The sequence below is a fragment of the Musca vetustissima genome, unplaced genomic scaffold (assembly GCF_032173495.1).
Source record: "Musca vetustissima isolate MV318-11 ecotype Yass unplaced genomic scaffold, APGP_CSIRO_Mvet_v1 utg105015, whole genome shotgun sequence".
Taxonomy (NCBI): Eukaryota; Metazoa; Arthropoda; class Insecta; order Diptera; family Muscidae; genus Musca; species Musca vetustissima.
Genome location: NW_026886082.1, coordinates 5,879 through 19,465, shown reverse-complemented (window position 1 = coordinate 19,465; position 13,587 = coordinate 5,879). Strand labels below are relative to the sequence as shown.

Below are 13,587 nucleotides of genomic sequence, written 5' to 3'. Positions count from 1 at the left end.
TTTGTTCTAAATTCAAATTTACAGTCACTTACACTCTGTTATATTGTATAACAAAACTGTCATACTGGACACAACCACACATACTGGTGGGTGTCTTCGCTTTTCAAATTTGAATTTATTTTCACGCACATAAATATATTGTTAGAATATTTTTTTATTTTTAATTCACGCCTTTTGTAAGACTCCACAGCGCTTCTAAGAGCTCAAAAATAATTTTTAAAATCCACGCCTCTTGTACGGACCTAAATACAATTTTTAAATAAAAAATCTGTTCATTTTTTTAATATTTTTTTATTTATTAAATATTTGTTGTTCGTGTTAAATATTCGTTTATTTATTTATGATTTTTTGGGGAATATATTTAATAACTACAATCATATATAATAATAATAATACAATATTATTAATAATTGTTAATAATAATGAATAATAACTATAAAAAGAGGGGAGACTCGTTTAAATATATTTTTTCTTAAAGCAGCATTTTGGTTATACGTATATAAAAAAGGCTTGTGCGAATAATTTTACTTTTTTCATATAAAGTAAAAAAGAAAATAATAATTATTTTTTCTTTGTAAGACAAATAGGTTTCAAACACTTGAGCATTATTATAAAGGGCAGAAAAGGGGGACTGGTCGTTTATAAATAAAAAAATAATACTTCGAATGGGGTTATGTATCGATGGGGTGGGTGATGGTAAAATAATTGAATGTTTTTTTTTAATGTCGACTTATTTTTTTCATGTTATGAATAATTTTTTTTATAAATATTGAGTTTTATAAGAAATTGAATTTGAAAATTATTTTTTTTTCGATAACATAGATTCAATATTGTTGAACAAATTATCAAAAAAGATTAAAAAAATTTTCAAAATTTTAATTTAATTAAAAAAAAATTAAATTAAATATACAATATCTCTAAATTTCGAAAAATAATATATTTTTTATTTTTTTTAGAATTAAAAAAATTTAAATATTCAAAACTATGTTTTTTTTTTTGAATTTTACAGAATTCTTAAATATTAAAAAACACTACAAATTCTGTAAAATTCGAAACATATTATTTCTTTTTTTAAGTTTTTAGAATCACTCAAAAATAATTTTTTTTTTTTATTTTTTAGATTTTTAAAATTTTCATTTTGGGAATTTTTTATAGTGCGTAATTTAATTCATATACGAATTAAATTAATATCATTGAAATCGTTAAAATATAGTTTTGTTTTCAATTTCTAGTTTGCATATTTTTTTGATTGTGTAGTTTTCATTTTGTATTGAAAACCAAAAATAGAAAAAGTCCATTAAACGCAGTTCAAAAAATATCGAAAATGGCAGAATTGGTTTTTCGAAAAAACCAAAAAAATTTGTCGACTTCACCAAAGTGATAGTGAAAGGTGTTTGTGTGTGTTGAAATCGAGGGGGCGGGTGGGAAGGTGACTTGTGGGCTTGAGGTTAGGTTAGCTTAGGTTAGTTTTAATTATAATTTGGAATTATTAGCTTAGCTTATGAATAATTTTCAATTATGCGTCTAGCATTTATAATAATATATGGAAATTGTTGTTGTTGTTGTAGTTGTTAGTTTTCTGTTCTTTGTTGTTGTTCGCTTCTATAAAATACAAATAATAAAAAAATGACGATTTTTTGTGCTGCAATTTCTTGGCTGCTTTCATTCCATTGTTCGATTCGAAATTTCACTTTATGAATTTGCCGTCTTACTTCTTTTTGCTTTTACCCAATGTCAGGGTGTGGTGTGAGGTGGCCAGTTGAGCCTTACGTCGCGTAAATTCCAAGAAATCTTCTTCCAATTTTTTACGAGACTCCTCCAGTTTACGTTTCTCCTCAGCATGATCCCGCTTGAGTTTTTCAAATTTGGCATGTAACTCTTTTTCGGATTCTTTAAGTTCTGCCTCCTTTTCTTTGACACGTTGAACAAACATTTGACGAACCTCTTCCTCTTTGGCCTGCAATTCGGCAAGATGATTCGAACGTTTGGCCTCAAAGGTTTGTTGAAATGAGATGGGTTTATTATCCGAATCAACATCGGAGAAGCCCATTTCTTCGAGACGTTTTTGGCGATACAATTCATAGTGTTTGGTGTGAGTCTTTTCGCGCATATCTTCCATATTGGTGCGGATCAACATTTCCCGCAATTTTACAAAATCACAATGGGTTTCATTTTCCACCTGAACGGTGCCCCAAGGATATTGGCGGGCACGAATGAGTTTATTGCCCACTTTGATAAATTCCGTGGAGCCCACCACCGCAAATGGTACATGATCATTCATGGCCTGATTGGTTTCGGCCACCGTTTCATCATCGGTGGGGAATTGATAAATGTGGACACCATTATTGGCCAATTCTTGCATGATTTTCGACTTGAAACGTTGCAATTCTGCCTTGGAGATGGTATCAGCCTTGGCAATGATGGGTATGATGTTCACCTTGCTATCCAATTTCTTCATGCAAACCAAATCCAAACTCTTGAGGCCATGACCGGTGGGACAAATGAAATACAAGCAGACATGGATGCGTGAATCATGGCAACCGACCAGCGAACGTTTGATTTTCAACTCCTCTTGAAGATAAGCCTCAAATTGAGCATCGATATAATCGACAACTGCCTTGAATGAGTCATCCTTGTTGATTTGATCGCCATAGCCTACGGTATCGCAAATTGTCAACTTCAGGCGTACATTGCTTTCCTGCAACTCATAAGTGTGAGCCTTCAATTTCACATTGGGCAGGGTATGGGAACTGGGTGTGGACTCAAAGCTGGTATTGAACAAAGTGTCCATCATGGTGGATTTACCCAAACCCGTTTCGCCGATACACATCACATTAAACACAAAGCCATTTTGCACCGATTTATTTACCAATTGATCGGGGAGGCTGTCAAAGCCCACATGTCCCGACTGTTTCAGCGAACGTAAATGGGGTTCTTTTTTTGCATAGATTTCCACTTCAGCTGTCATTTTTTCTTCTTCTTCTTTCTACTCCTTATTCACACTTTAATTCCTTTTTGTTCCAGACACACAAAAAATTTCAGAATTTCTTTGATTTCTAAATTAAATTTTTCTTTCTTCCGCTTCAATCGTTTGTTGGCTATTTCACTCTTAAACCTTAGCTGCGTTCAATACAAACTGAATTTTTATTTTTTCAATAATTATTTTTCCTTTGTTCTTCTTTCAACTGCCAAACAGACTGCATTCAGCAACACACACCACAGAATAAAACATTCATTACATTTCGTTATTTTTCGTCGTCGCTTTCTTTGCTCCACTTTTTAATTAACAGCCGCCAGCACACAACACTAGAGTTGTCTCTCTCCCTCTCACACACAGTAAATGGCTTGAGAGTTATTGTATACATTTTTCCGAGAGAGACAGACAGACAAATAAACAATGATGGGTGCTGCTGCTGCTTTGGCTTCATATGGTTAGCTTCGTTGTTTGACAGTTAACTTGAATTCTTATTGAGAGAGAGAGGGCGCATGCAGTGTGAGCATGAAAGTCATGTTAACACAAGCACTCTCTCTCCCAGTGTGTGTGCCAAACAACTGAGTGTCTCCCCATTCGCATAATGCCGTTTTGTTTATGTCTGCTCGGCTTGGTTTGGCTTGCTTGCCCCTTTGTGTTTTTTTAATGTAGTTGTTGTTGTTTAATTTAGTTGGTCTGTTTGTTTATTCTTGTCTGATTTGGGCATAAATTGTTTATTATTTCAATGGTGGATTATTTTGTTGTTGTTGTTTTATTGTTGGGGTAGACTCACAGGCAAAAATAAATTCGCAACTCCATTTGAAGTGTAGAAGAAAAAAGAGCGGAGACAAAGAGAACAATGTTGCCATATTGTAACAATGCTAATAAGACAAAAAAAGGAGGATTACAAAGGGATCGTTTATACGATTTTAAATATTTATATGTAATTTTTATAAAAGCAATGAATTATTTTAAAGAAAATATTTTCCAAATGCCTTAAAGGGGCGTGGATTTTTTTTAAATATTTGTTTTTGTTCTCAAGAGGCTTGGATTTATTAAAAAATATTTTTTTCAATAGTTTTCTGGGGCCTAATAGATGCGAATATTTTTCCGAGGCCCAATAGGGGCGTAGATTTCTTAAAACTATTTTTCAAAGCCTAATAGAGGCGTGGATTTAATGGAAGCAGCCTTAAGACACTACGCTCTGCCTTACACATAATGCTGATACCCAGATGCCATAAGTTCAGCATTGCGTTCAGAGCTGCTTGCTTTGTGTTCCTTGCGGTTCCATTAGAATCGGGGCGGCTCTTTGTATACACAGAAAAAGAATGGGCCTTAGCACATTATTATACATCCAGTGTATAGACAATGGTTTTAGCCCCCAAATTTTCCCAATGGGATTCTTGCATGCATAGAGTGCAATCTGCCCTCTCTTCGCCCGTTCCTCAGCGTTCCTGTTCCATCGTAGTTGACAGTCCAGGATTGTGCCAAGGTATTTTGCTTCGGGCGAGAGATGAGAGACGCGCTTACGTTTCCTAGTTAATCAATATCACCACGTCGTCCGAATAGGCTACGACTTTGATACCGTTCCCGTCCACTTGCTTAAGTACGTTGTTGACCAATGATGGGTGCCTCTAAATACTGTTTTCGTGATTTCAGTTTCCCCCACATTTGAATTCATAATTCTGCTAGTTAGCATTTTATCTATTCAACAAGTGCTGTGCTAACTTTTTTAAGAGAGTGGTTTACGGATTGAATTCTTCTTCTATATCTATAAAAAACAGAATTACGATTTGAAGAGTGTAGCCGGAGAAATTTTGCAACCCCTATTGGCTTTATTGTGCCCGAATGGAGCAGATTTGTAGCCTGTAGCCTGTTAATGCACTAATTTCATTGCGTAACGACTCAATTTCCTCCGTCACATAGCTCGTCACAAAAATTTATTTCTGTCAGCGACGAGATAAAGGAAACACAGTCTAATTTTTTTATGAGTCAGTTTAGCTTTATTGTTATAGACTGTGGAATGTGTTTCGGCACAGTAGGCACTGGCGATAAGACCGGACGAATATAGCGATATCGCCGGGTAAAACTGCTGGGAACAGCCTCCTGGATGGCTGGAGTGCCGGTGCGTTCTGTAGACAACTCACTAGCGCACACTGCTGTGCCTCACCCTCTTCAATAAATGGAGTTCTGGGGTGGCCTGGTATTCTAGTGGCTGGCGATAACTCACTAGGGTACGTAGAATATCCTGGAAGTGGTTTTTCCCAACCCACTTCTCCGTGGTTGGTTTCAGTGCCCAAGGGAAGCACACTAAATAGGATGTCCTCCTTCGCATCGTTTCTTCGGAATGTAGTTTAATTACCTGTTGGAGGTTTTAATGGTACTTCTTCTTCTTGACCTTGCGATGATCGATCTTCTCCACCGACTGTCCCCGCAGTATTCCTTGTTCGCGCTCATATAGCACGACGTCAACAACCTTAAGAATCACGCTGTTGTTGTGCATTGCCCCTCAGTGATGCATTGCAGTCCGCACGCACGCCCTGTTTTGTTTGTTAACGACGAAGCCAGTGCGAGTTCCTCGACGTGTGTTTTGTTTATAGTTGTTTACAACACAGCAACGCCCTTTGACGTGAGTTTTTTTGCTGCTTGTTTACATACCTCAGAAAATTCAACGGTAAGTTGTTTTGACGCCTCACTCGTAAAGAACTTCGCAGGGAATTCGAAACAAATTGTTTTGGGAATTCAGATCAATATAATTAATTCATTAAATTCCATCATCCGATGGAATGATGTATTGGATGACTTCACGGTAGCACCTGAAGTCCTGAAGAATGCGCGAGGAGGTGGATCGGTCAGCAGGAACTAGTCGAAAACACATTATGTTGCTAAATTCACAGCATGCTGGAGATAATTGAGGCTCGTAATTTCGATTATTTTTCGTTGCTTGTAAGGATCTTCACTGTGTTAACCGTGGTGAAAGATTCTAAATCGGCCTATAGGATTTACCAGCATATAGAATTGTAATGACGCGGTCAAGTTTCCAAATATCAGGAAATTCTCAACCGTGAAATGGATAATTTGAAGATTTTGATCAGATAACCCAACTCTGTTGGAACACGTGGGCTGAAGAGGACAAGAAAATAGATGACCTATATCATGGGGGTCCCTGCCTGCAAGTGGGACAAATGACTTGGATACCGGCGACTTTCGCTTGATACACATTTAGGATGACTAACCATACTGACCGAAGCTGTGCTAATATAGTTCTTGTTCTTCTGGACAGGGTCTTCTCAGCTTCGGCTACCGCTGGAGGTTAACAGTTAAGGACACGATTTGGTTAATGCTCATTGATTTGCTTGAAAACTGTCTGGTGAGCAGAAACTGGCGCTTGATACACATTCAGGATGACTGACCATCCTGACCGAAGCTGTGCTAATTAAGTTCTGATTCTTCTGGGCATCGTCTGCTCAGCTTCCAACCTACATCTACAGCTGGAAGTTGGCAGTTAAGGACATTGATAGCTTTGGACTCTCTGAGCGTGTACTGTTCTCAGCGATGCAGATAGTGACAATCGGTCGATGTCAGATGGAATGATTTCCTGGATGTCATTGCTGTATCGCTTGATGTCCTTCCGGATGTGTCGAGGGGATGGATTCTGAACTACTATATTATGGTTGGGATGCGTGGCCAGATGGCAGGAATTGCGAGCAACACATTATGTTGCTGCACTGACAGTATCCTTGCCTCCTGATACAGATGATCCACACTCGTCACCCAAATACATTCGGTTACGGTACGTAGGGCATTATTCTGTTTGGTTTCAAGCATTCTCCATTGCGAATCACTGATGAACTAAGTCCAAACTGGGGCAGAGAAGTTGAGGACAGATCTACTAACAGCTTTGTATGTTGTCAGAAGGAGGCGCACCTGATGACCCCATGTGGTGCCCGAGATGACTTTGAGCACCTTGTTTCGCTTCTGGACTGGAGAACGTCAACAGGCTATCAAAAAAGACTACTAATTTTTTAGGATTCCGGACCGATATGTTTAGTTGCCGCTTGACCTCCTTTGTGCACGATGTGAATATAGTGACAGTTGATGTAGGTGGGGAAAATCTGCAAGTTTCTATCCTGAACGAATGTGGCTTGTTGAGGCCATTGGCAATGTGATTAACGACATCTGTGTGAGGTCTGTGGCGGTACTGTGTGATTTTCTGAAGACATGTTTGATGTTTTTCCAGCTTTAGGTTCTCCGTCATGGATGACAGCAGAAGGGACTTCAAAGCCTTCCCTAGTGGTTTTGATAATTTTTAGGTAGGCGGATACGGTATTCAGTTTGTATTCAAAGTATTAAATTGCAGATAATTTAGATAAAAACACGTAAGCAAATGTCGTGCAATTGGGGAAACTTAATATGCCAAATTAAAGCCAAATTGATTGAAAACGCGCTCAAAAAACAGAATAATGGGGTTATCCTAAAAATGGACCAAGGTCATTAAATATATATATTTTTTTCAAAAATCCACGCCTTTTTAGGTCATCAAAAATATTTTTTAGGAAGTTCTCTCCTCTTTTTGGGTCATCATTTTTTTAATTACAATTTTTTTTTATTAAATCAAAAAATCTTTTAATAACAAAAATATTTGTTAATTTAATTTTTTCATTTTAAGCACTTTAATTTAATTTTATGATATTTTTTGTTTATTTTTCTTATTTCCGCCTTTTTACAAAATATAAATAAAAACATTCGCCTGTAAATACGGCAATTTGTTGCATTCCTGCATTGGCACACAGGTGGCAACGATGTATAAACAAATGGCAAAATACACTACACAGCATGCTCTCGCTCTCTCATTGCATATACCGACAATCACTTGACAACACAAAGAGCTGAGGCGTACGTACGGTACAACACATGAATGCAAAAGGCAGAGAGAGAGACAGAGACACACAGATGGAGTCACACACAGAACAGAATATAGTGGAGATGAGACGTACGGTACAACACATGAATTCAGAGAGAGTGAGAGAGAGTCTGTCACACACAAAGGGAGACAGAGAGACTCGCATAACTCCAATAAGGTAGGTTAAATGTTTTGGGGGCTTTTTAATAAAGGAAATGGGGAAATATGAAAGAAATGGCAAATATGAAGAAATGACAACATATAAATAAAAATGCAAATAAAAATAATTTTTTAATTAAAGAAATATAAAAATAAATAAGTATACTGTGAGTTTAATAAATCAAAATCACATTGGAAAGGGAGAGAGAGTAGCCACTGTCTGTTTGCCATGAGTTGAGAGAGAGCGAGTTAGGCAAAAATATAAGCAGAAAAATAAGTAAACAATTTTTTGAATAATAAAAGCAAAGAAGAGGAATGAAAGAAAGGAACAAATAACAACAAACAAACAGACCAAAAAATCGTATTCACAGAGTGGCCAGACGCAAACGCAAAAACAATCATGCCTTTGTTTGTTGTTGTTTTTCTTTTACTTTGTTCGTATGTTTTTCTTTTACTTTGTTCGTATGGATGCTGTTCTTTTTTGTGTGTGCGAATGAGTGTCTGCTGCTGCTGGAAGAATACCATAATGTACAGAATAATAAAAATAGTAAAACAACATAATAACCAAAAAAGAACTTCAAAAGAAGATGAAGAAGAAGCAGCAGCAGAGAAAAAAGTCAATACACGGCAATTGGCAAAACACAGCAGCCGACCAAACAACCAGCCAGCAACAATAATAACAATCAAAAGGGTAATTAGTTAATAAACCCCCAAATAGAAAAAGCAACAAAAAATACGAATAAGAAGAAACAAAATCTTATTTACCTTTTGATTATTCTAATAGGGGGGAGTCTCGTTGAGATGAGATTTGTATGTAATCCAATAAATATGTTTTTGAGAAAATGTGGATTCAATTGGAAATTGGCTAGACGACACAACACAAGGAGGGTTAGGATTTTTATGTTTATTTCTTCGGGTAATTTTTTTTGGTATTTTTTCAGCTTTTTTTCAATTTTTCACAAACTTTACTTCATGTTTTAATTTGCCAATTTATTTCTTTGTTATTGAACAGCCGCCACCAATAAAACTAACTTCAATTTCGTTACTCTCCGACGAGACGCAACGACGGACAACACTTGGTTGCACTTCACAATTTGCTGGCTGCCTTTCTTTCAAGGAAATTACTTTGGACTCTTTGTAAAAGGAATTATTTTATTTTTTTCTCTCTATTGGAAATATTTTATTTTTTCACACAGACTACTTGATTTTTTTATTTCTGCACTACACAAATTTTATTTAATTTAATTTTTTTCAAATACCAAAAATCATCATCATTATTTTTATCATCACCATTGTAATCATTTTACATTCTCATAATAATTTTCATTTTCTTCTCACACACATTTGGGGCTTTGATTTGAGCATTAGCATTGATTTTATTATAATCTTCTTTGATTCTATTTTCTAAAACCTTTTCTTATTTTCACACACAGACACGAAGAGATTTGCGAAAACAAATTCAATTAAATAATTCACAATTCAATTTTTTTTCTTAAGGTAATTTTTTCTACCCGTCGTATATTTGTTAATTGTTTTGACCGTCAGTCAACAATCATCACTCATTTTTTTAATAAAAACACACAATTCGACGACAACGAACGGCCAACGAACGAACGCACCCGCATTAATTGTAACAACACAAACGTACGCTTTCAAACTTCAATAGCTACTAACTGCTGATGAGTGTGATTTTTTTCTCGCACACACAATGTTCAGCAGAAAAAAACAAAACAGCAGCAACAACAACAAGGCTTTGCTAAAACTTGTTTTTGTTTTCAATGGTGCTCCATTCCTTTTGCTCTCTCACTCACAAACGGGGGAAATGAACGAGCTCTCTCTTTCTCTGACACGCAACAATGTTATCAATTCATGGTGAGTGTCATGACTTCAGTGCTACACTGAGAGAGAGAGAGAGAGAGAGCAATGGAAAACAAACAGAACCGGAGAGTATGATGCCGTTAAACACTGATTTAACGGCGTTCACAATGGGGAAAATAGAGGCAGGCATTAGAAAAATAAATAAAAATTAAATTAAATGATTTAAAACTAAAAAAATAAATAAAAAACAATAGAACGTGATAAAAATAAAATAAAAAAGATTCGTAACAAGAAAAAAATAAATAAAAATTATTTTTTCAAGAGGCGTGGATTTAAAGAAAAAACATTTTTCCAAGAGGCGTGGATTTATAAAAAAATATTTTTTCAAGAGGCGTGGATTTATAAAAAATTATTTTTTCAAGAGGCATGGATTTATTAAAAATTAACTTTTTCAAGAGACGTGGATTAATAAAAAAACTATTTTTTTCAAGAGGCGTGGATTTATAAAAAAATATTTTTTCAAGAGGCGTGGATTTATAAAAAAATATTTTTTCAAGAGGCGTGGATTTATAAAAAATTATTTTTTTCAAGAGGCGAGGATTTACAAAAAATTATTTTTTCAAGAGGCGTGGATTTATAAAAAATTATTTTTTCAAAAGGCGTGGATTTATAAAAAATTATTTTTTCAAGAGGCGTGGATTTATAAAAAAATATTTTTTCAAGAGGCGTGGATTTATAAAAAAATACTTTTTTCAAGAGGCGTGGATTTATTAAAAAAATACTTTTTTCAAGAAGCGTGGATTTATAAAAAATTACTTTTTTCAAAAGGCGTGGATTTATAAAAAATTACTTTTTTCAAAAGGCGTGGATTTATAAAAAATTATTTTTTCAAGAGGCGTGGATTTATAAAAAATTATTTTTTCAAGAGGCGTGGATTTATAAAAAAATATTTTTTTCAAGAAGCGTGGATTTATAAAAAAAAATTTTTTTCAAGAGGCATAGATTTAAAAAAATATTTTTTCATGAGGCGTCGATTTAAAAAAATATTTTTTCATGATTTTCGATTTTTCGATTTAAAAAAAAATATTTTTTCATGAGGCGTCGATTAAAAAAAAATATTTTTTCATAAGGCGTCGATTAAAAAAAAAATATTTTTTCATGAGGCGTCGATTAAAAAAAAAATATTTTTTCATGAGGCGTGTATTTACTTTCTTCACTTAGCTGGCTTGTGACAGAACTTTCGTTCCATAAGCCGAGCTTAAAAAAGATTTCAAGCGCGCCGGTCTTTTGCGCAGTTTTTTCCAATTTCAAAGACCATATTCGGCAATGTTATCTTCCACTTGATCTTTCCATCTTATTCGTGGCCTTCCCCTTCTGCGTGAACCATTAGCTGGTTCTCTTTTATATGCCTTCTGGGCTGGGACATCTTCATCGATTCTCACAACATGACCTAGCCAACGTAGTCGCTGCAGCTCAATACGTCTAACAATGTCGATGTCCGAGAATAGCTGGTACATTCATTCGACGGCGATATTGATCGTCAACGCAGATCGGCCCATAGATCTTTCGGAGAATTTTTCTCTCAAACACTCCAAGATCTGCCTCATGTGCTTGCGCAAGTAACCATGCATCAGACTCATATAACAGCACGAGTAGTATTAGCGTCTTGTAGAGTGTGAGTTTGGTCTGGCGGGAGGTGGCCTTGCTTTTGAGTTGTTTGCTCAGACCATAGTAGCATCGGTTCCCGAATCACTATCCTTCTCCGAATTTCAAAACTGATGTCATTCGTTTTATTTATGGCGGTACCAAGGTATATAAAGTCTTTGACTACCTCGAAGCTGTAGTTCTCAAGTTCCACAGTTGGTCTGAGTCTACTGGACGTCTTTTGTGTTGATGTCATCAGCTTGGTCTTCTTGCCGTTTATGTCCAGACCCACTTTGGCAGATTCCTTCTCAATTTTACTCAGTGTTCGACCCATTATGTCGATGTCATCGATGTAGCCGAGTAACATGTGTTGTTTGGTGTACAAAGTGCCATTTTTGTTCACTTTTGCCTCTCGTATGACCTTTTCCAGCAGGATGTTAAAAAGGTCACACGAATCCTCGTTCGGTATTTAAGGGCTCCGATAGGTCCTTCCCTACTTTAACTGCTGACCTTGTGCCACTTAAAGTTATCCTGCATAACCGTATTAATTTTGAAGGAATGCCGAACGTAGACATGGCTTTACATGGCTAACACCTCTGAACGGATAGGGCTGTCGAATGCGGCTTTATAGTTGACGAATAGGTGGTATGTGTCGATGTGTCTTTCTTGGGGTTTTCCAGGATTTGGAGCAGAGTGAAAATCTGTTCAATGGCTAATTCCTTTATAGTTGGCACATATCGTCTTGTCTCCTTTTTTGTGCACGGGACACAGGATGCTGAGGTTCCAATCATTGGGCATGTATTCCTCTAGTCAAATTGTACTAATCAGCTGGTGCATGCTCCTTGCCAGCATCTAACCACCAGTCTTGAATAGTTCGCTTGTAACCCTTGTAACCCATCGGCACCTGCTGCTTTATTATTCTTCAGCCGATTGATTGCTATTCTGACTCCATCTTGGATAGGTGGTATACACTCTATACCGTCATCTATTGTTGGTTCTGGGGTATCCTCTTCACCGCTACTATTTGATACCAGAATTTTTTCAAAATGCCCCTTCCAGATCCTCAGCAAGAAGTCTGTATCTGTCACCAGGTTTCCTTCTTCATCTCTACAGGAGGATGTGCCTGAACCAAAAAAAATTTTTAAAAATTCCACGCCTTTGTCTATGTCTCAAAAATAATTTTTAAAAAATCCACGCCTTTGTCTATGTCTAAAAAATAATTTTTAAAAAATCCACGCCTTTGTTTAGGCCATAAAAATAATTTTTAAAAAATCCACGCCTTTTTCTAGGCCTCAAGAATAATTTTTAAAAAATCCACGCCTTTTTAAAAAATCCACGCCTTTTTCTAGGCCTCAAGAATAATTTTTTAAAAACCCACGCCTTTTTAAAAAATCCACGCCTTTGTCTAGGCCTCAAAAATAATTTTTAAAAAATCCACGCCTTTTTAAAAAATCCACGCTTTTTGGTCTTCGAAAAATATTCTTTAAAAAATCCACGCCTTTTTAAAAAATCCACGCCTTTGCCTAGGCCTCAAAAATAATTTTTAAAAAATCCACGCCTTTGTCTAGGCCTCAAAAATAATTTTTAAAAAATCCACGCCTTTGTCTAGGCCTCAAGAATAATTTTTAAAAAATCCACGCCTTTTTAAAAAATCCACGCCTTTGTCTAGGCCTCAAGAATAATTTTTAAAAAATCCACGCCTTTTTAAAAAATCCACGCCTTTGTCTAGGCCTCAAGAATAATTTTTAAAAAATCCACGCCTTTTTCTAGGCCTCAAGAATAATTTTTAAAAAATCCACGCCTTTTTAAAAAATCCACGCCTTTTTCTAGGCCTCAAAAATAATTTTTTAAAAACCCACGCCTTTTTAAAAAATCCACGCCTTTGTCTAGGCCTCAAAAATAATTTTTAAAAAATCCACGCCTTTTTAAAAAATCCACGCCTTTTTAAAAAATCCACGCCTTTTTCTAGGCCTCAAGAATAATTTTTTAAAAACCCACGCCTTTTTAAAAAATCCACGCCTTTGTCTAGGCCTCAAAAATAATTTTTAAAAAATCCACGCCTTTTTAAAAAATCCACGCCTTTGTCTAGGCC

At 35.9% G+C, this 13,587-nt stretch overlaps 1 protein-coding gene across 1 annotated transcript; it reads right to left on the bottom strand.

The window, feature by feature from the left end:
- Nucleotides 1–1,700: 1,700 nt before the first annotated feature.
- Nucleotides 1,701–2,968, bottom strand: LOC133333579 (septin-2-like). The gene has a single exon (XM_061541888.1). It carries the CDS (start codon nucleotides 2,966–2,968, stop codon nucleotides 1,709–1,711), a length of 1,260 nt encoding a protein of 419 aa, XP_061397872.1. The 3' UTR covers nucleotides 1,701–1,708.
- Nucleotides 2,969–13,587: the final 10,619 nt, after the last annotated feature.